We start from the raw sequence: 23443 nt of genomic DNA on the forward strand, positions 1-23443 counted from the left end.
ATAGAGCTTTCATTTCTGTTACATCAATGATGATAGATATATGCACTACAGATTTTTCAATGAAAAGTTTGGTAATAGTGAATTTTATTATAGAATCAAAAATGATGTATATTTTAGAGTATGGAGTACTGTTTTATGAAAAGGTGTAAATCTTTGTGCCATTCATCATAAGCAGTTTCGAGTTTTTAGTTAGTATGTTTTCAAATGCCGGGGCCCTTAGCGTATTAAAAATACTGTCCTCTGGTTAGCAGGAGCCTCAGAAGATAAGATTGCATTGTAGTTTCTTGTTTTTATACCTACCAGTTTCCATGCAGGAAAATATGCTACTGCCACAACACACTGGATTATAGTCACATGATCCTGATCTCTCTCAGCTTAAGGATTATTTAGTTATAAGTCCAGGTTCAATACATTTTTTTACAACATATTTTTTTAATTTATTTTTTTAACATATAACATCATTTTGGTCTATTGATGTAAGCCTATTATATATTGATATACTAAGGAAATGTGCACATATAAACATACAGGCTATATAAAGATTTTCTTCTGGTGAAATTCTATAGCAGAAAACCAAATCATAACATTAATTTCCTTACCAAATAACTGGAATTGATGAGCCTTATAATAGCTTCAAAGGAGGAACACTCCTAGAGCATACAGAGGTTTCCAAAGTACCTCTTCTCTTGGACTGTTATGCCGACAAGCTGAAAATTAGCACACACACACACAAAAACACACAATATATGCATTTAACTTTATTTTCTCCAAATAAAATAAAGTTCCACATGCTTTTCATACTTCTGGAAATAGCTTCAGAAGATTTTTCTACTCTAAATATGTTTTCTCTTTAATAGTTAAATAAGTGTTAACTGATAAAAGGTTTAAATATAAAGAACTTTTAAAAATTAATAATTAAAAATACAACACAGTAGAAAAAAGGTAAAAGACATGATGGGGCATTTCCACGTAGAAATACGAGTTCTCATAATAAAAATGCAACTTATTAGTAATTCAATATGTGCAAAATGAAATCACAATGAGATACCATCTTACACTCAGGTTGGCAAAAATTTGAGTCTGACAATCCTAAATGTTGGTGAGAATCTAGAGTACTGCAAATTCTAATACACAGGTGGGAGTGTAAGTTGATACCATTACTCTGGAAAACCATTTGGTCTTATCTATTCAAGCTGATGATGTGCTTTATTGTACAACACAGCAATTCCATTCAGGTATATATCCACTTTAGCGTACGATGTTCATAGCAACATTTCCTTTTTGTTTCCGAGAAAGATACACTTCAACAACCAGCAAGAGAAGGGAACATTGTGATATAGTCATACAATGAAATAAAGCTTAGCAGTGAAAATAAACTAGGGTACTTGTTTCAAAATGATAATGCCCAGTTGTAATAAACATAAAAAGGAAGTGACAGGATACAGTTTAATTCCATTTAGTATGATTTAAGGAAACATACATAGAGGTAAAATAATAAAGGTCAGAAAGATTAACAACACACAAGGTTCAGGAGAGGGGCTCCCACTAGCAAACAGGGGTGGGAAAGGGTCAGAAAAGAGCACACACACAGTGCCTCAAAGGAAAGACAGCAAGCTGGTGGCAGGCTGTACACAGGGGTTTATTATTCTTTATGTATGTGTGTGTGTACATATATGAAATACATGATGAAATAATTGCATGTATGAACTAATTTTAAATTGGAATGTATGTAACAAACACAGAAAAAGAAGACACAGCATGTTTCAGATGATGCCCAGCTCCTGGAGCATTAAGCACTTACCTTAACTATCATTCACCCCTTGGCTGTAAACTGTTGCTTTTGCTTCTCTGTCTCTCTTACCCTTTTGGGTGGAGACTATTGTCCTACTCAGATAGTACCCATAACATTCTAAGAGCTCAACACCTGTTCATTGAAATGATGACCAGATTAACCTGATGTGCATTTCTAGAGACTTAGGAAAACTAGGAAACTCTGGGTTACAAGTGGGCTGTGACTATTTGGCTTATTTGGTTTCATGATTTAGCACATTCTGCAAACTTACAGCCAGCCAGTCCTCTTTTATCTCCTCCTTCACCCTCCCTGTCTTGGTGTTTAAGGTTTGAAATAGTTCAGAGATGAGGTCAACCTCAGATACTGCCTTTAGAAATATTTTCTTCTGCTTTCAGAAGTGGCTGCATCAAAGGGGGCCCTGCTATTAAGGGTTGCAGTTACGCTGTTACTTGTTTTCTACCCCCAATTAGGGGAACAAATCCACCAGCTCATGGCTTCAGTGTACTCAGGAAACCACAGTTAACGATTTGAACCAACCGAGGGACCAGAGATTTTACACCATCCATGGTCCTGGTCACTGTCTGAGATGATTCTGTGGTCACCTCCCAACACACACTCTCTCTCTCTCTCTCTCTCTCTCTCTCTCTCTCTCTCTCTCTCTCTCTCCCCCTCCCTCCCTCCTTCTCTCTCTCGCTCTCTCTCCATGTGCGTCTCCTCAAATGGTCAAATGATATGTCTGCATTTTTACAATTAATCGGCAGGTATGGGGTGCACAGATGGGAACAGAAATACAGTATTCCAACTAAACAGGAAGGTTTCAACTAAATACAGAACTAAAATTAGGAAAGGTATGGTAGGGAAGATACACTCCATTTTCAGAATGTGTTTTGTCAATTTATTCCTCTTTAATGAATATAAAATCTGAGATTTCACCAATGCCTTTAGAGACAAATGCATACAAACTGAAATCTAAAAACAATAATTATGCCGAGCAAAGTGGGCCCTGATACTTAAGGAAAGCTGTTAAATGAAAAGCATTTCTAGAAAAAGCAAAACCCTATATAGCAAAATCAAATTAAACACAACAAAACAAAACAAACAAAATAGAAAGAGGCTTTGGTACCTTTCAATAACAAAGGACAAAAATAAGTTTAGTTCATTATTAAATTCATATAATATAAAAACATCTAGTGGGGGTGTTGAATAAATCTATAAAAAAGAAACAAATCTAAAATATATTAATGTCTGAGAGAAAAAAAAAAAAAATCTTCCTTTTCTTCTCTTTGATTTTAATAGAACACCAGAATTTGGAAAAACAATTATTTCCCCTACTAAATTTCCTTCTGGTCTGCATATACCTAGCAGGATGGCACTCTGTATTTTATCTCATTTTTAAATGGCATACTTTGATTTTTAGCAGCACATTTTCTTTGCCACAACAAGCCTACTACAGGAAATAAAAATTCTGTCTTGAAATGCCCTTTTGATATTACATCTATGCCTGCAATTCCCATTCAGTTCTTTCCTAGGCTTTTAAGACTGTAATTATCCCAGTCTGAAGGCAGCTAGTTAAAGGAAACAAGAAAGTCATTACATGTTTGCAATCAGCTGGTAAAATAGTATAAGCAAGGACAAAATATTCTCTGAACACAGTGTGGTCCCAGAGGGCAATCCCTCAGTACTCAGCAGAGCCTGGGTACTGAGTCAATGCCACAAACCAATGCTTCTCAGTCACTCATAACAGGTCTGGCACCAGCAGGGGCTGGTCTCTCCCATTTCGTTGTGATCAAAAAAAAAAAGTGGGGCTGCGAGTAGATGATGTGTAACTGCAGTAGTAAGTCAGCACTACTATTTAGTCAGTTTAGGAGAATCATACTTGGCCTACTATGACCATTTTAATTCAAAAGTGTTAAGACAAATCTGAGTAGCTTTCTTTGTCTAGCAAGTATGGTGCTGATCGATCCTACAACCCCAGAATTTAGCTTACAAAGCCTCAATTTTTCCCAAGTTGGTTCTTGGTGCTCACTGGCAAGAGTAGACTAAATATAAGTTAGATCACTGTACTATTAAACATTTTTAAATTGCTGTATTTTAAAAAGAAATTCTAAGTCTTATCAGAAGATTCACATACGCAAACACAATATCCAGTTTAGGGGAAAAAAAAAAAAAAATTCCTGGATAGTCCCTGGGATTCATCTAACGCAATTCGACCTGGATGTTATTTAATGCCAACTAAGCAATAATACCCATGATTTCAATAGCTTTCCTTGGAGACAAAATTGTGGATCATGTATTTGTTCCAGTCAGGTAGAAATCTGTGGCGTGCTTTTCTTCCAGTTGTAGTCCTGGGTTGCAAATCTCAGGCTGGGGTTTCAGTTTTAGCATTCAACAGGTTCTTTAGAATAGTCCACATTTAGCAAGTCAGAGGGTGAGATAACCCATGTGACAGGCCTTTAATGCTTCTGTTCTTTCAATTTCTTACAAACTTCCTGCTCAGAACCTCAACAGCAGGTCCAGCATCGGGATGCTGAGAATAGCAGAATATTTTAAGCAGCTCTCTGATAGTTTATCCTATTCAAACTGTTCCCACATTTGGCAACTAAAAACTCTATGATGCTCTGAAAATTTCCTGGACTCATATGGAATGAGAACATGTATCTACATTACTCTGAAAAATCTGTGCATTGGCCAGACATATGAACTAGCGAAGTTAGGGGACCAATAAACAATAATACAGGGGGGAAAATTAAATTGTACAGCAATGTTAGTATCTTTTAATATGCCTCATCAAGGGTTCACAAAATATATCTAACCAAGATCTTCCTTTCTCAAAAAAATATAATCCCTTCACAAAATAGAGTAAGCAGCTATTAGGGGAACTGCATTTAAAAATAAATGTGCACTCATGCATAGTAAGTTGCTAGAGCTAAAAATGCCTTCGGATATGGGTCAGATAATTTTCCTATAAATTTACTATCTAATTAGTGCACCACTTAAAATATATATTTTAAGAAGTCTTATGCATTTAGTTGAAACTTTCCCCTTACAAGAGATAAAGAAGGATCTATTTTTCAAAATAAGTTATTTCCATCCCTGTAACTTGGTTCTAATCACACATTGTTGCAACAGTGATTTCTGGAAACATCTGTAGAAGCTTGAAGAATTTATGGGGGTAAAAATTTACATTACCAAAAGGAGGCTAGAACATCCAGCCTTTTCTATAGGTCTTATGACGAAGCACTGGAATAGTGACATTTGTGATTCTGCAGCAAAAATCTTTATCCCTTTGCCAATCAGCCATTTCTTTCCTTTTTTTTTTTTCCTTTCTGATCAAAGAATTCTGACAGCCTGGCAGACTAAGTTTAAAGATACAATCTAGGCGACTTAAAGAGAAGCAGGTCTGAGCAACACTGGCATCAACTACAACCTAGGGCAGATTCAACATTTTGTCTCTCTGATGGCGCCACCCACTTATCTTTCAGTCATTAAGGAAGCACACCTGTAACAGGTTACAGTACCTCCAGGTGAGTTAGGCAACTGCAGGCAATTCTGAAAATAAGAAAAAACCCACCACAGTTTTGATTTGGTTTAAAGCAATCATGCAATCCCATTATACCCACGTCTTCCAAAAACACCTTTTCCAATGCAAGCAAAGTTATTGATGATGCATGTGGCTTTTGTCACAGTGATGCATTAGGTAAGCAGGTGTGTGCTGAGTACCAGGGGGCGCTCCAAAATGCATCTCCGTCGCCTTCTACTTGTCTTCCCTAAGGTTCTGCCTATTTATTAAAAAAGAAAAAAAGTCAGTTATTGCACCGTAGTGACAAGAAAATTCACCCTGGCAGTGATATTGTAAATGTCAGGAACAGAGATGTTGGAAATCACAGTAACTCCCATGTGACTGATAAGAACAAATTCTGGGTTTCAGGATCAGAGCCCAGATTTAAATTACACACACCTAACCTACCAAAGGTAAAAGTGGAAAGAAAACTACAGGCCCCCTCACCCAGGTGCTGGTTAAACAGTACCCCCTGAGAGGAGTCTTTTCAACAACTGCCGAGACTCCTCTCAGGGGTACTGTTTAACCAGCACCTGGGTGAGGGGGCCTGTAGAGTGTGACCCAAGATGAAGGACAGCACTGGTATGGTCATTCCTGGTGGTGCCCAATCCTCCAAGTGCCACCCTGGCCTCTCTGCAGGATGGCTCTATGATTCAACCACTAAACAGACACCTGGCATAGGCGGGCCACTGAGACCCTCTCCACTCCAGCTGGTCAGTGCCCAGGGTTTACCAGTTGCTGCATATTTTGAATATCACCCCCAGATTAGCAGGAATCCGAAAGCAGAAACTATCTACTTCAGGTCCCGCTTTGAGTCTCTTAACATAACAAACGGTAGTTTTCTACCTGAAAATTATTGGTAAAAGGCCTCCTTTACTCTTAGGTAGGCACCATGGTGGGCCAGCCACTGCTGGCTCCAGCCAGCCATAAGAGAAAGTGGCTTGCTCAGTGTTTCCATATCTTCCAGCTTCTCGAGGAAAGTAGGAAATCTGTATTTGAAATATTAGCAACCCATTTAAATTTTTTAAAAAGTCTGGACAAACTCATCCAGTCAGTGTGGCCTGGAAGCCACCATTTTGTAACCTCCCATCTTCCTCTGGACTGTCTCCTTTTGAGAACTTTCCAGAGTCTACACGGCACTTGTGTCTTTTGGGTCCTTGAACATTCTTTTCCTACCATTTCTTTTCTTTCTCTTCATGGTGTAAGAGCAATTGCAGATACTAATGGTGTTTTTGTATGTTCCCTGGCAGGCTTCCTAGTCCTGTCTTTTATGTGTGTATACTGTAGAGAGAGTAGGAAAGGAGATGAGAAAAGGGGGTGTCCATCTTGTGGTACATTACACCTGTGAATGCTGTGTCTAGGCCTTAGAGCATAGATTATATAATAAATTACAACCAAGGTAAAAAACAAACAGAAATGGGGAAAACGCTGAATTGCTCTTAAAGATAATTTTAGCTCTCTCCTATGAAGATGAAATACAAGTTGCTATTGACCCTTAAGGCCCCAGCTGGTTCATGAGAGAGGGTGGCACAAACCCTGCACCACAGGTTTCCATGCTGGTTCCATGTGCTCCTGCTCAGGTGTGACTGCCTCAGGTACCTGAAAGTGACGGGATGAATGGGTGGGGATGCTGAGCCCTAACTGCCTTTGGAATGGTCTGCTGCAATCCAGTTGACGGCATCAAGACCAACTTTAATGTGATAACCACAAGTCATGTGAGAATGCATATTTTATAGATCGTAGGTTTCCTGAGGAATTTCTGAGAGAATAAATATTTTTGAAGAATAAAAGTCTCAGCCAACAGTGTCTCTAAGGAATCTATATCTTAGGGGACAACGAGAGCAAAGAAAGTAAGCAGGCAGTATTTTTTTAAAAGGCTTTTGCATCGACAAAGATGTCCACTAGATTTATGCATCTACTACATTACTCCTACTTCAGTTTTTTTCCAGTTCTTTGAACATAAATCTAAATTATTTAAAATCTTTGGATGAAACATGTTATACAAATACTATAATTTTCCTAACCAGTATTCCAATGTTCCATCTTTATAAAAATAGTTTTAAGAACCTTTTAATATTGTATGTGTGGGTTTTCCTTCTGTTTAAAACATGTGCATGGAAACCACCCACAACCATCTGTGCACTTACTGAAGTAAAAACAAAGCAATATTCCACGTCAGCTATGAACTACACAGGTGCTGGTATATAATTTATATTACTGATAGTCACTGCCTTCCTCCCACAGGTATTCCAGAAATGGTACAAATCCTGGGTAGCCTCAAAAGACCTATTACTTACAGACATCAAAGGTCCCAGTAATGTACTTTCATTTCAATTCAATGTTAAAAATAGATACTGCAGAATTCAGTCTCTGTAAAAAACAGTCAAGACCTCAATTGCTATGTGCACCAAAACTGTTAATGTGGTTATTATCTCTGGGTGGTGGGATAACAGGCAATTTTTATTTTCTGCTTTACATTTTCTTTGTATTTTCCCAATTTTTCTAAATGAGCCTAGATTACTTTCATAAACAGCAAAAAAAAGGTTGGTTTTTTTTAGAAGGGGGAAATAATCAAAATAATACCTTATTTAATAAAAAAAGGTATTTTTCATTTTGAAATTAAATCCACGTGCTTCACAAAGTTGTGATAATATATGTCTTTTCTAGGTCTAAATATTAGAAAAGTTTGAGCCTTTTATGTTCTCTAAAAGACACTGACATAATAAACTAGCTTTAGAAACATTTTGATTAGTTTAGGAATTGTGTTTTTTTGAAGGTTGACCATTTGATATTGCAGACCATCTCCCTTTCAATGTAAATGACTTAAACATGCAAAAGGCCTTAAAATATGGTTTAATGCTGCTATTAGGTTGGTGCAAAAGTAATTGCAGTTTCGGACCGTGAATTTTAAATCATTATAACTAGGCTCAAATACATTTTTATTAATCAAAATAGTAACCATTACAATCAACACATTTTTGCCAATGAGAAATAAGTTTGTTTATTCCTGTAGCATAAAAATCTGTGCTTTGGGATTCGAAGAACTCTTGGAAAGCATTTTCTGCATCCTGCTGGTTGTGGAAGTGTTTACCCTGCAAAAAGATATCGAGATGCTTGAAGAAGTGATAGTCGGTTAGCGAGAGGTCAGGTGAATATGGTGGATGAGGCAAAACTTCGTAGCCCAATTCGTTCAACTTTTGAAGCACTGGTTGTGCGATGTGTGGTTGGGTATTGTCCTGGAGAAGAACTGGGCCCTTTCTGTTGACCAGTGTGGCTGCAGGCATTGCAGTTTTCGGTGCTTCTCATCGACTTGCTGAGCATAATTCTCAGATGTAATGGTTTCGCCAGGATTCAGAAAGCTGCAGTGGATCAGACCGGCAGCGGACCACCAAACAGTGACCATAACCTTTTTTTGGTGCAAGTTTGGCTTTGGGAAGTGCTTTGGAGCTTCTTCTAGGTCCTACCACTGAGCTGATCGTCGCCAGTTGTCACATAACATCCACTTTTCATCACACATCACAATCCGATCGAGAAATGGTTCATTGTTGTTGCGTAGAATAAGAGAAGATGACACTTCAAAACGACAATTTTTTTGATTTTTGGTCAGCTCATGAGGCACCCACTTATCGAGCTTTTTCACCTTTCCAGTTTGCTTCAAATGCCAAATGACCGTAGAATGGTTGACGCTGAGTTCTTCAGCAACTTCTCGTGTAGTTGTAAGAGGATCAGCTTTGATGATTGCTCTCAATTGGTCGTTGTCAACTTCCAATGGCCGGCCACTACGCTCCTCATCTTCAAGGCTCTCGTCTCCTTTGCAAAACCCCTTAAACCACCACTGACTGCACTATACGTTTGTTAGCAGTTCCTGGGCCAAATGCATTGTTGATGTTGTGAGTTGTCTCTGCTGCTTTACAACCCATTTTGAACTCGAGTAAGAAAATCGCTCAAATTTGCTTTTTGTTTAACATCATTTCCATAGTCTAAAATACATATAAAATAAACAGCAAGTAATAAGTGATTAGCAAAAAAACACAAAGCGAGAAGTGCGCATTAAAATGATATATGAGAACCACATTTATTTAAGAATGTATTTCAATATCAAAGGCAAATTTCAACAATGCAAAAACCGCAATTACATTTGCACCAACCTAATATTTCACAAAACATAAAGTAATGTAAACTTGCACTTTAAAACAGAAAAACACCTAGTACTACTTTCTGCTACTTTAAATTCTTCTTGGAAGGAGATATAAATTATAAAACTAAATTATAAATAAAAATAAAGTCTGATATACAGCAACAAATGAAAATTTTCTAGGAAAAAAACTGAGTTTCTTTTTATGTATTTACATGGGGCAGTCTCTAAATTGTGCCTTTGAAAAAGTGAAAGCTGAATATTCAGGAGACTATATGTACATTCCTCTAACATCTTCAATCTCAATTGAGAACAATTAAGAACAATTCAAGAACGATGAATTTTAAAACAAGAAAAGATTTACCTACCTTTGATGCCAAACGTGATTTCAGGCCTAAGAATGAAAAGACTGTGTTGCTTTCCTTTGATTCAAAAAAACTGTCATAATCCTAGAAAAACAACGGGAGGAGAAAATAAATGAAAGCAAACATTATCTTTGTATTGGTGCTTTTGACAAAGTCTTTATGGAAATAAAAAATTTACGATTGCTCCACCCAGGCCAAGGAAAAGCTACATAAATCTACTGGATTTTCTCTGCTTCTGCCTAAAAATGTCTTATAGTCTGATGATGATGTTACAAGTTTTTAATCTAAAACCTCTGACAAGATTAAAACATAAAACACTGACAACAGAATGAAATCGGAACACACTCCCTTTCCTTTATGTGCCAGACTAACACTTATTTGTGTGAAATCACTCTGCCCTGAGATTTTATTCTAGCCCTTCAATATGAAAGGCTGCCTTCCAATTCCAGTCTTGCTATTTTATCTCAGGCTTTTACAAAAATCACTGGGTAAACAGAAAGCTGTAAAGGTCTCCATGTGTCAGTGTGAGTGCTTCTATTCTGCTTTTGAAGTTTTCCACATTCTTTAAACTGTGTCTTCAGAAAGAATAAAAAAGCTCAAATAAAAACTAGAGGAAACTATATTCTCTATAACATTTACCTTTGATTTACAAACAGAATCATTTTTCTCTTCCTACTTTCACAAAAGAAGCCATTAAAGAATTTTGGTCAATATGTTCATCAATTGTTTCTTTTCAAAAGTTTGCATATATAGTACTAGTACTTAGTTTCTAAGTTGATACAAAGCAATCTTAAAATTTGGTAGAAGTCCGTTTGACAACTTTATCCTAAGGATAAATACTGTATGCAGACAAGGATCAGAATCGTTTTTAGACATCTGCTTTGTGCTAGGCGCCTTATAAGAATCCATCATTTAATCACCACCACAGCCCACCAGGTTGGAGACAGGCTCAGAGCAAAGAAAAATGTTGCCCAAGGTTGACAGCCAACACATGAGAGCCGGATTTGGGCCCAATTCTCACTGATGTTGTGAGAGTACTTTTTGTACTCTCTGACGCGTCTTGATCAAGAGGAAACCACATATGGGGCACCCTGTATATGAGTCAGTGCTAATGAATACACTGCTAAGCCACACCAGGGCTATCACAGGTACTTTTGAAACCTGTCTAGGAATCTAAATGAGAGTCAATGACTTCTAGGGATTCGCTTCTTGCAAAGCATGCCTTAGTAGTTGATAAAAACATCTTTGAATTATTTGACTGTGTAGATGCTCTCTTGTCCAAATGCGTTAGCAAGTTGAGTCTCATGTGACTTTGAAGGCAGCTTCAGCCTCAGACCTTGTACCCAATGTTCCTTCTGTAGATCTTCACGTGGTAGCTCCCTCCATCATTTATGATCAGCCCATTTAGGAAGAGAGGCCTTCCTTGACCATTCCAAGAAGGAGCAATAATACATCTTAAGATGGTGGCTCACCAAAGGCCGCCTTGAAAAATGGAGTTTTAAGCTGAAATCTGAAGAGTAGAGTTAGCCAAGTAAAGGGTGGGGGTGAGGCATTCAGGACACAGAATAGCACTGGTAAAGAGCAAAGCTGGCTAGTTTGACAGAAATCAGCATATGCCTGACTTTGTAAACAAACAAAAAGATATTTTAAATTTTATGTTAAGTACAAAAGCAAATCAATGTATGGGCTCTGAGAAAGGGAGCAGAAAGATCTAGGTTTCCTTTAAGAAAACACCTAAATTAACTGTGTGAAGAATGGCTGAGAGAGAGAACAGCAAGAAGGGAAGCAGTGGGGAAAGTAAGAAGACTGCTGTGGTAATTCAGGCAAAAGATGGTGGCAGCCGGAACCAGAGCAATAGTAGTGGCATGAGCCAGAAGTGGACAGACTGGAGATATAATTAATCATAATTGATTGTGGAACTAGTGTAGGGGGTTAGGGAGAATTAAGAATTAAAGCAGTTCTGAGCTGGGTGACTTGATAGAAAAGACCTGAGGAAAAAGACATTTGAGGGTAAGGTTGGAGTTGAGTTTCAAAATGTTAGGTTTGAGAAATTGTATGATACCCAAGTGACGAAGATATGAACTGAGCAGTTGGGGGTTCCTAGTGACTCTAAGATATTGCAGATTTTGTAGAATTTTTATGGAAAATCATATTTTTTTTAAGTAAGAAAATCTATGTCACAAATAATACAGGTCTAAATTTGATCTATAATTAAAGCAAAATCCCACGAACTGAATACATCACAAGTATTCTTTGTAACAAAGGTATTTCCAAATAGTTGAGAGACATTTAACTGATCTGGGTTCCAGAAATAATCCAGTTCGATACATACATCCTCTATCTGATCATTGGTTGCTTACATTCAATGTGGTAACAGGAGGAAGAGAGCTAAACTACGGCCAGATTTATCTCATCTTTTTAGATATCCACTATAAGAAAACTGGTATACTGTTCCTCTTCATACCATATTGTGCCACTATTTGGTCTAAATTCTTTCCCTAGGGAATCTCATTTACAGTCATGGCCCTAATTAAATTCATACCTCTAGCTCTGATTTCTTCTCAGTTCTGGTTCTATATAAACAACTAACTGTTGTTCATAGACTCTTAAACATAAGAGGGTATAACTCACAATTCATGATCTCCCTTCCACACATGAGATGGACCTCTCAGAAAAACGGCACCACCATCTAATGGGCTCCACCAGTCAGAAATCAGGGCACCATAGGACTCTTTCCTCTCTTCCCTCAACCAATAACTACCTTACATATTCCTTCAACCCCTCCAGTTTTCAACATCTGTCTCAATGCCCTAATCCAAGCTAGACTTCAGCAATAGCACCCTAATTTATCAACCTTCTCCAGTCTCACCTATTTCCACCCAATCACTCTCAAGTGAGGACAAGCTGATCTTTTAAAAATGAGAATTTGATCATACTCCCCTCTGCTTACATCCTTTTCTTCAAGATTTCTCATTGCTTTTACAGTAGATTAAAAATCTTAATATTGCATAAAAGGCACTAGGTGATCCAGCTCTGACAGTCAAGACTGGGGAGAAGAGAGGTCTTGTACTTCCACCTGCGCCAACCACCATCTGGCTCAGAATCATTTCTGGGAAACTGAGTGGTATTTATGCTCAGTCAACTGTAGATGCGATGTCCAGCCATCTACTGTCTGAGTTAAATGACTTTGATGAACTCAGCCTCTTCAGACTGTTTCTTCCTTTCTGCATCAGATCCTTCCACAGACTCCTGAAGCTTCCAAATTCTATGAAATGATGGAGCATTCAGTGGAGTTGCTCTTAAACGGGCTGTTAGCTGTGTCCAAGTGTAAAGCTGCCTACATAGTCTAGTTACTAGAGATACCTATTTGAAAAATGTACCCCTCTCTAGTTTAACTGAACAGGAAAGGGAAGAGAAAAAAAATTTTAGGACTAGTGACTTAATCATCAAAATGCTGTCCTTGTTCTTGAATTTTGAAAGGCCGTTACCTGTTTCTAGTCAATAATCTCTGATGTCAGTGTGAAATGCAGGAATGAAAAACTAATAATGTAAGAAATAAAAAATGAGAAACCATGTCTGACTCAATCTCTACAAATGTAGTGTGAATTCTACTTTAAAAGACTGAAGTGCTCACTAACATGAAAATATCACACATGTAAAAGATCAAAAGGCAAGTTACAATGAAACTTAATGTGTGTAATTCACGTTTCAGTGTTTATATTAAAAATCTTACTCTTAAAATTCTCCAAATAACAAAACTGAAAATGTGGTCAATTCTCACAAGAAAGTTTCATATGTATAATAAACAAAACATATAAAAATATATATATGCAGAGAAAATATGTAACATTATGAGCAATCCGTTTAACTAAAATGAACCAAAATGGTTCTCATAAATTTTAGTCACCAACAAAGGTACTTAAAATTTCAGATATTTAGAAATCTCAGAATGGCAACATTTCTTATTTATATAAATTCTTTTTAACTGCTTATTTCTGTCATAAAAATTATATGCATTATTTTTATTTTATGAACCTTTATAACTGTGAGCCACACGATTATAGCGAGGAGGCTTCTTACCTGAATATTGAATTGGATCCTCCCAATAGTTTAGATATTGTCACTTAAGGCAATTAACTCCTTCCAAAGTGACAAATATAATATTTGGTAATTAACTTTCAAAGCAGAATAATTTAAAGGAAATCATTTTTAAAAGTCAATGTTAGAACAGTACCTGACACACCAGGTTACCAATAATGCTTGTCAAGTGGATGAATTAGTTGTCTATTAATTACTGATTGATGTGCCATGTTTTAGGTTAATCTCATGCTAGTAACATAATGTGAGTAGGTCCTATATCTACTCTATTACCATGGGTTTTAAACAATTATGTACAAAATTACTTTCTGACATTCAAAAACTTTTGAGTGGCCTGATGAATCTCAAAGTGTAAATGGTTAAATTATTTTCTTTGTCATGTTTAGGCAAAGAGTATGTGATCGATAATTTAAAATCTAGAATTTCTTGATAGTTAATACCTCCTTTCAGGTAACAATACATTAAACAGTATGATGTGAAATAATTTAAGAGTAAAATAGTATTAGAAATTTTAAAATCACACCCTATTAAGACAAAGTTCTTATATTATGGTCTTAGGCATTCCTTAATAAAAGAGAAAGATCTGCTTTCTTATCAAATTCATTTCACTTACCAGGTTTATACAGAGGGTGCCAAAAAAAATGTATACACATTTTAAGAAACAAAAAAAAACTGTATTAAAATTGTAATAATATATACCGATAACAAAAGATGAATACAAGTTATGTGTATACATTTTTGGTACCCCTGGTATTTAAATATATATTAGGTTTAAATACTGGGGGGACCAAAAATGTATACACATGACTTGTATTCATCTTATATTATGTATAGGTTTCATCTTATATATGTATATATATATATAAAGGTTTATACTGCAAAAGTTAAAAGCATTGTATTTTAAAAAGTCACTGTAAAGTTTCTAAATAGGCATGCAGAATTCTTTATAGTCAAACACACTCTGAAGTGTTTGTAAATACACATCTCGAAATTGCACATTTCTGGACAAACAACTTTCTGTTAACTATAGAATATAATGATCATTTAATAGCATCTTTGGAGAATGATACAAACACTCAAAGCATATATATTCAAGATAAAATTGCCCAGTTTTCAAAAACTGGTACATTTTTATTACATTAAAGAAAAAGGATGAAAAATTCATTTCTAGTGTTGTCTATGAAAAGAAAAATTTCTGGACTATGGACGTGAGCATCACTAAGTACTGTGTCTAATGGAACATTTATCTAAATGCTGCAATTTTAAGAAGAATAAAGCAAGCTAAAAAGCCGTTAAAAAGAAAAAGGAAAAAATAACTTCCATCACCTATACTTCTGTTTGTGTTCAGGTGAAAACCAAAGTTAGAGACATTTATAATAAGCTCACGATAAAATCAACAACAGGTAGAGTTCACAATAGTCTCATTCTTCCAAAGAGCTTACTTAAGGACATTACCCATACACTATGATTAGACTATTATGGACTAGACAAGCATTTGAGACAAAGACCTTAAAGTTCTTTGCCCTTTCAGTGTTCCCTAAGAGAACAGTGAGGAAAACCCACAACAGCCACTCTGAAAAGCTGCACCGCTTCCCACGCTAAGTAAATGACAGTTAAGTGACAGACCCATATTATTTCTACATGCCAAGGGCATATCCAAACAGGAGGTTGCAAGGAACAAAAACAACATGTGGCCTACAAGGAAATGGTAGTAGCAATTAGTTCTAAATGAGCCAAAGCAAATTTGGTTTACCCAAAATGTTTTTTAAAAATTCTTTTTAAGACTATAAGAGCTACACTGCTGCTGCTTAAAATGGGCAGAGTCTCCTTCTTCTTCAAGTTTCTTTCAAGCCTGAGGGTATCTCTGAGCAGAATTTCTTGACAGTTAGTGCTATATCTTATTTTATAAAACCCTGAAATAGGAAGGAAAAAAGTTTGTACTTCCAATACTGGTAGGACATGTAAGATGTTAGTTGTCTAAAACAGCTTCATTCAGCAATTTTTATGCCAAATATAAAAAATATGAGTAAGCCCAAAGCTAAGAATTTTAAATCCCTAATTCATGTTTAACATTTCCAACCATACCGGTACAAGATGGCACAGCAAGCAATACATCTATCCAAGCACCAATTGAAATTGGATGGAACATTTTTTTGTGCTAAACATAGGAAAAGGAACCAGTAACAAAATATTAATAAATACCCAGAGAAGTAAATGAAAAGGCTAAACTTAATTAAGAGAATCTCTTAGTTATTCACATTCATGTCATTCTCCTTTGAGCCACAGGGATTTAGTAAAATAGGGTTATATAACCTCCTCTATGACTGCCCACACAACTAAACAGTTCCATAGAGAATAGTATTTATGTGTTTAAAACAATATAAATATGTTTATATAATAGTTACTATCGTTAAAGAGAATGTGACCGTTATAAACTTTAGCAATGCTAAATGAAGTGTGTGCGTGTATGTGTGTAAATCAAAATGGAGGAGAAATGAGAAGCAATAAGAGTGCCGATTTTTCTTCATCTTTCAAAGAGAAAAGTAAATACTGTTTACATTTTAAAATCAAGGAATATAGATATTAGTATATAAAAGAGTGGTGATAACTTAAGAACTTCATAAAAGAGGTTAGATCTTGGGAACCAGGGGGAACCATAAAGAAGGGCAGAAGAAAACTGATTCCTCACTTTTGCCCCTCCTGTCAACAGGCTTTGTTGTCCTAACATTGATATCAACATGGCCTCAGTGTTTTAACAGTTTTGTTTTCTTTTCATTGATTTTATCTGCATAACGCTCAGAGAGAGAGAGAAAATTTTTAACAAAAAGAAAACCGCCCGTTTGGATATTAGTTAATATATATTGCAAACGTGCAATTGGGGTGGCCTGAAACTGGATGAAGGTTTTCAATATTCATAGCACAAGTCATCATTTTTATGAAAGACATGTCCCAGCGACTCATCATTATAGAATGAAGTAAACATCTCAGCAGGGTGAAAATGGGAGATTAAACATTTATAGACAGAAGAATAAAAACTAGGGTTATATAGAAGAGATGAAACTGCAAAGAATATCTAATTAAATTGTTATGTTTCTAGGCATACAGCCGATCAGCAATCAGTGATAAAGAGGAATTTATATCACCCCTTCCCCACCACCCAAGGTGTCCTTTCCTAGTATCTGTAAGGATGCCATATAAGGTTATTTACAGTAAAACGTGTGAAGAAGATTCTCCTTGAGTAGATAAGTGATCTTTTAGACAGAAGGCCTTGGAATACAGATTTTCAAAGTTAGATCATGTAACTGTGGGATATGTGAGCTGCTAAAAGAGGTGGTTTCCCAAATAGATTTGACGGTATAATTTAGAAGAAGGTTCAATAAGCTTGCTTTTGAGACATCTGTTTTTCACTTTTACTAATAAAACAGGAATGCAAATGTTCAGAACCTTGACAAGGCACGACCCAACAAAACGGGGCAGCTACCTGCTCAGCTGAAAACATCTCTCTTACCCATTCACAGACCCAATTTTTGTGAAGTATGTTCTATGTTCCCAGCATTCTGATAGGAACCAGGTGCTAAGATAAATGTGCCACGGCACCTACTGTGGGTGAGCACAAGGAACTCGGAAACTGGCTGATGGCAAAGGTATAAAAAAAAAAAAAAAAAAGAAAGAAAATTCTATGAGATGAATGTCTAATGAGGCACAGGTTTGCTATGTACGGGGGAGGGGGAAAATAAACAGAATCCTAGTTAATTAGAGAAAGCTTAATAACAAGACCCGTTTGAATTGAGTTTTGAGAGAGAAATAGCACAGAATTATGTAGGAGGTAAAAATTACAGGATTTGGTAACCAACTGGGTACTGAGGTAACAAAAATGGGTGTGGGGTGACTTTTAGGACTTAGCCTTAAGTACCATGTAGATGATTGTAGCCATTAAACCCACACAAATCACATCCATATTTTAGAGACAAAGCACAACAGCCTGGGGATAACAATGAAAATTTTGGACTTTGGCTTTCCTTTTTTTTTCTTTATTGACTCTAAACAGTTCTATTAACATGTAATTACTGCAGTCAGGCTTCAACGTTGGTCAAAATTTCTGTGCATCACTAGATTCTACTCCATTTTGCCAGAAGATACACTTAATTTTCATGAAGGGAACTTGGGAAACAGATAATCCTGTGTTTCTCAAATGTAACCACTGAAGAATCCCAGGAGACAGAGGGAAATGTGAATGGACCATCTAGAGAGGGGTAAACTATGCAGATACCTGTGAGCTTAGCATGGTGTTGACAGTTTTAAAGGGTTAGAAAACAAAACAAAAACAACCAAACAAACAAACAAAAAAATGCAGCAGAGAACTAAGTGGCCCACAAAGCCTAAAATATTTACCAGGTGGCCCAAACCACAATCTAGAAGATTGGAGGTTAGATTTTAAGGCACCACAACCACCTACAAATGTGAAATTTCTTTGAAGTCTTGTTTAATATTAAAATTCATGGAAATCGTGCATCTTGCCCCATAATATATCAATAGTGTTTGTTTTTAAAAACTATGTTTTGCAATGTGCTCAAAATCTTCAAGTCACATGGCTGCTCTAGGCAGATGGTAGTGTTTATTTTGATTTTGGGCAAAAGCACCCCTAAGCCCCAAGAAATCCAACTCTGGTTTTACCAGCAACACATATGATAATCATCTTGTTTTAACTTTTACTAGTTTTCATTAACCAAGTGACTTTTGCTTGACCTTGAACCTAGATTTGGGGCTACCAACAATAACCGTATCTTGGTAACAGTATACCCCCAAAATATTTTTGTTTTTTGACAGAGGACTCTAAGGAAAGGAAGAATGGAGTAACCTAAAATGAAAATGCACTTTCTGAAATAAATTCAATTTAATGCACTCTTCAGTACAGCTTTGTCAGTTACAAACTATTGTTTCAAGTGGCTGGAGACAAACTAAATAGCCGACAGTGAGGGGATGATTAAGTTAATTATAATAATCCACCCAAGGGAATAATATGCAACCTCTAAAGAATAAGTTTACAATGACATGGAAACTATTTTTGTTAGAGAACAAAGCAGGGCATAAAGTGGTATATATAGAAGGATAAAAAATGTGATTTTATAAATTTAAATCTACTTGTAAGAAAAGGGACTATGTATAGACCAAATGTTTGCATTCTTATTAGAAAGGTAAAACTATTTTCCCTTTCTTCCTCATTCTCACTTTTCAAATTTTCTCTACTTTCATATTCATTTTAATGCTGGGAAAAAAATTAACAGTAGTGATGATGATGATGATGTTGGATAACCAATTCAATATGAAAACTTTTAAATATCTAGATGTCTTTTTCCAACAACTACTTGTGAGACCTTTAGCTGAAGGTCATTTCTTGTATTTATGTGTGGAGAAATATACATACATACACATACACACATATACACAAACATGGTTTTTCGTTTTGTTTTATTTTGTTTTAAATAAAATCATATATATGAATCAGATATTTATAAAAGTCATAATTAAGGAAGTTGGTTCTTCATGCTTCCAAAAAGATCCCCAAACACAATTAAAATATATTATCCCAAGACAATCCTCTCAAAAGTCTTACATAAACACTGCACTTGGGAATAGTACAACTATATACACTTAGGTGTTCTTGTGGTGTGCTTCCGAGCCTCCACCAGATATCGCTAACACATCACCTTGTCTCCTTATGGAGAGAAAGAAAAGAAGAGGAAACACCACAAAGAATCACTGCTGGTCATTTAGCATTTCTGCCGCCCAATGATTAGTCTAACACATCTCTAAGTCTACTTTCAGGCTCCAATTAACCAAGATAATATGGGGAAAGACAGTCATAGTTTGCCCCCAAATCAATTGCTTTAATGTTACCTTATTTGGTTAGCAATACACCCAATGAAAGCTTGGGTACAAATTTAACATTCTTCAAGTATCATCTGAAAGTGCAAAAAAGTTAATTCAATAGTTTTAAATAATCTTATAAGTTAACTCATGGAAAATGATCAAAAGGTTATTTTTCTATAAAAATAGTCTGCTGTCTCTCAGCTGAGCTGTCCTCTCTTCATTATAAGCCAGGACTTTCCATGAGTAACTCCAGCCACACTCCCACCTCTCCATCTCTTTCCCCACCTTCACCCAATGCCAAGTTGAGAAATGGTATCCTCAGTCAAACCTGCACTAACTTATCTTATGACTATCTGAATGGTTACTATGTACTTCCCCCTTGATAGTTAATCCACAAGCTGGTTAATGTGACCTTGGTTAAATGAAATGGCTGTATTCCCATTTCTTAACTACCAGTTTTTAAAAAACAAAAAATAAAAGAATAAATTAATTCAGCAAAGTTGCACAAAGAAACAACATATAAAAATTACTTGTGTTTGTATAAACTAATAATGAACAATTGGAAAAGGAAATTAAGAACATAATTGTATTGACAATAGCACCAAATGAACAAAATACTTAGGAATAAATCTAATTAACTAAGGAGGTAAAACACTTGTACACTAAAAGCTATAAAACATTGCTGAAAGAAATGAACAGAGACACAAATAAATGGAAAGACATCCCATATTCAAAGATGGGAAAACTTAATATTGTTAAGATGATAATACCACCCAAAGTGATAAAGAGATTCAACATAATCCCTATCAGAATCCCAAAGGCACATTTTTTTTCAGAAATAGAAAAAAAAAAATCATCCTAAAATTCAAACAGAATTTCAAGGGACACCCCCAAATAGCCAAAACAAGTTTAAAAAAGGACAACGTTGGAGGACTCATACTTCCTGATTTTAAAACATATTACAAATCTATAGTAATCAAAGCAGGGTTACTGGCATAAAGACAGACAGATAGACCAATGTAACAGAACATAGAGTCCAAAAAACTAAACTCTCATGTATATGGTCCAATGATCTTCAACAAAGGTGCCAGGACCTCCCAAAAGGAAAAGGACAGTCTCTTCAACAAATGGTGCTAGGAAAACTAGACATCCACATGCAAAAGAAAAGAGTTGTACTCTTACATCATATACAAAAATTAACTACAAATGAATTAAAGGCCTAACCATGAGACTCAAAATGATAAAACTCCTGGAAGAAAATGTAAGGGAAAAGCTTCATGACACTGTATTTGGCAAGTAACGATTTCTTGGATATGACTCCAAAAGCACAGGCAACAAAAGAAAAAAGACAAATGGGCCTACAACATACTTAACAACTTTTGTTCATCGAATGATATAATCAACAGAGTGAAAGATAACCTAAGAATGGGAGAAAATATTTGCAAATTAGATATCTGATAAGGGGTTAATATCCAGAAAATACAAAGAACTCTTACAACTAAACAACAAAAAATCGAATAACCCAATTAAAAAACGAGTAAGGGACTTCATTGGATAGTTTCCAAAGATGGTATACAAATGGACAATGAGCACATGAGATGCTCAACATCATTAATCATCAGAGAAATGCAAATCAAAACCACAACGAGGTGTCACATCACAACCATTAGGATGTCTACTCTCAAAACAAGAACTAGACAATAACATATGTTGGTAGGGGTATGGAGAAACTAGAATCCTTCCTTATGCACTATTGGTGGGATTGTAAAATGGCACAACCACAATGGAAAAAAGTATGGCAGTTCCTCAAAAAATTAAAACTAGAACTACCATGTGATGTACCAATTCCATTTCTATGTATATATCCAAAAGACTTGAGAGCAGGATCTTGAAGAGATATTTGCCAACCCATGTTCATAGCAGCACTATTCATATTAGCCAAGAGGTGGAAGCAACCCAGTGTCCATCAAGGGAGAAACGGATAAACAAAATGTGGTATAGACATATAGTGGAAGCCTTAGAAAGGAAGGAAATCTTGTCACATGCTTCAACCTTATAGGGTGAATGTTTGTACACTCCCCCAATTCATTTGTTAAAATCCTGATGCCCAAAGGCCTCTGAGAAGTGATTAATGCCCTTATAAAGGAGATCAAAGAGAGCTCTCTTGTCCCTTTCACTATGTGAGGTCACTGCAGGAAGTTGGCAGTCTGCAGCCAGAAGAGGGCCTTCACCAGAACCCAGCCACACTGTTACCCCGATTTTGTTCTTCCAGCTTCCAGAACTGTGAGAAATACATTTCTTTTGCTTATAAGCTACCCAGTTTGTGGTATTTCATTAGCGCAGCCTGAATGAACTAAGACATACAACATGGATGAACCTTGAAGACATTATGCTAAGTGAGATAAGCCAGTCATTAAAGGACAAATACCGTATGATTTCATTTCTATGAGGTATCTAAAGCAGTCAAATTCACAGATATAGAAAGCAGAATGATAATTATCAGGGGCTAGGAGAAGGGGACAAAGGGGAGTTGTTTAATGGGTACAGTTTCGGTTCTGCAAGATGAAAAAATTCTGCAGATCTGTTTTAGAACAATGTGAATATACTTAATATTCCTGAACTGTGCACTTAAAAATGATTAACATAGTAAATTTTATGATATATGTTTATACCAGAATAAAATTTTTTAGTAAAAATACATAAAGAAATCCATATATATATATATATATATATATATATATATATATATATATATGTATGTATTTTTGTTATTGTTGAATAGGGAAAGAGGAAAGAAATGAAAAGGGAGTTAATTTTTCCCTTTTGTGTACATGAAAATGTGTGCATTTTCATTTCTGGGACATTCCATACATGCCAGTTCCACAGCAAAATTTAAATGTTGAACATAAGGATCTGAGTTTTCTAAAATCCAAATCAGACACTAAAACCTATCAGAATAACCTAGGCGTTGGAATGTTTACCTTTAGGACCTCATTTCCAGAGAAGAACCTTGCTTGTGGAAAGGCAAGAACAACCAGTCTATGCCAATTGGGTTCTTGACTACAAACAACTAATATAGATACTGGCAACTTAAAAGGGAAGGGATTTATGGAGGTACAGTGGGGAGCTCACAGAATCCACATTAAACTGGAAGATTTAGAAAACAGGAGGAATTTCCATGACTGGGTAGCCAAGAATACACCCAGGCCACCCCCCAGGATGAGTCTCATTAGGACACCAGCCATAGCTGTGCCTGGCCCCATCGTCACTGAACACTCATTGCCACCTCCAACTGATCATGCATTTCTGCATCATCCCCTCAATGTTCAAATTCTGGGGTGGGAAGAACTGATTGGGCATGCCAGGGAACTTCCATTCAGCAGGAAATTCTTCCCAATAGACAGAATATCCACATGCTAAAGGAGAAAGAAAAGGCAATTGTCCACACTGGTTACCAAGTAGCTTGGCAACTGTTTATGTCTCAAATACTTAGCTCATTCAGTTTAAAATAAAGCAATAAGCTTCTAACCAATTCCAGGAAATAAGAGGATCTTCATGCTTACTGAATCCTGTAACTTGCAATACAGCAGTTTTCCACAGGTTATCCAGTGAGAGAAGAACAT

The 23443-nt window shown here is 36.2% G+C and overlaps 1 protein-coding gene across 2 annotated transcripts in view; it reads right to left on the reverse strand.

The window, feature by feature from the left end:
* Nucleotides 1-738: 738 nt before the first annotated feature.
* SH3BGRL2 (SH3 domain binding glutamate rich protein like 2) overlaps nt 739-23443 on the reverse strand; it is a 59002-nt gene continuing 36297 nt past the window's right edge. Inside the window, exons 3-4 of one of the 2 annotated variants that reach the window (XM_019729572.3) lie at nt 9855-9935; nt 739-5571 (exon numbers count right to left, since the gene is read on the reverse strand). In XM_019729572.3, coding sequence (XP_019585131.1) covers nt 5560-5571; nt 9855-9935 — 93 coding nt within the window. In that variant the 3' untranslated portion in view covers nt 739-5559. Of the gene's footprint in view, nt 5572-8278; nt 9332-9854; nt 9936-23443 lie in introns of those variants that run through there. The other variant, XM_088795596.1, reaches the window with a different exon arrangement.

Source organism: Rhinolophus sinicus, chromosome 2 (genome assembly GCF_057876585.1).
Source record: "Rhinolophus sinicus isolate RSI-liver-muscle chromosome 2, RSI-T2T, whole genome shotgun sequence".
Taxonomy (NCBI): domain Eukaryota; kingdom Metazoa; phylum Chordata; class Mammalia; order Chiroptera; family Rhinolophidae; genus Rhinolophus; species Rhinolophus sinicus.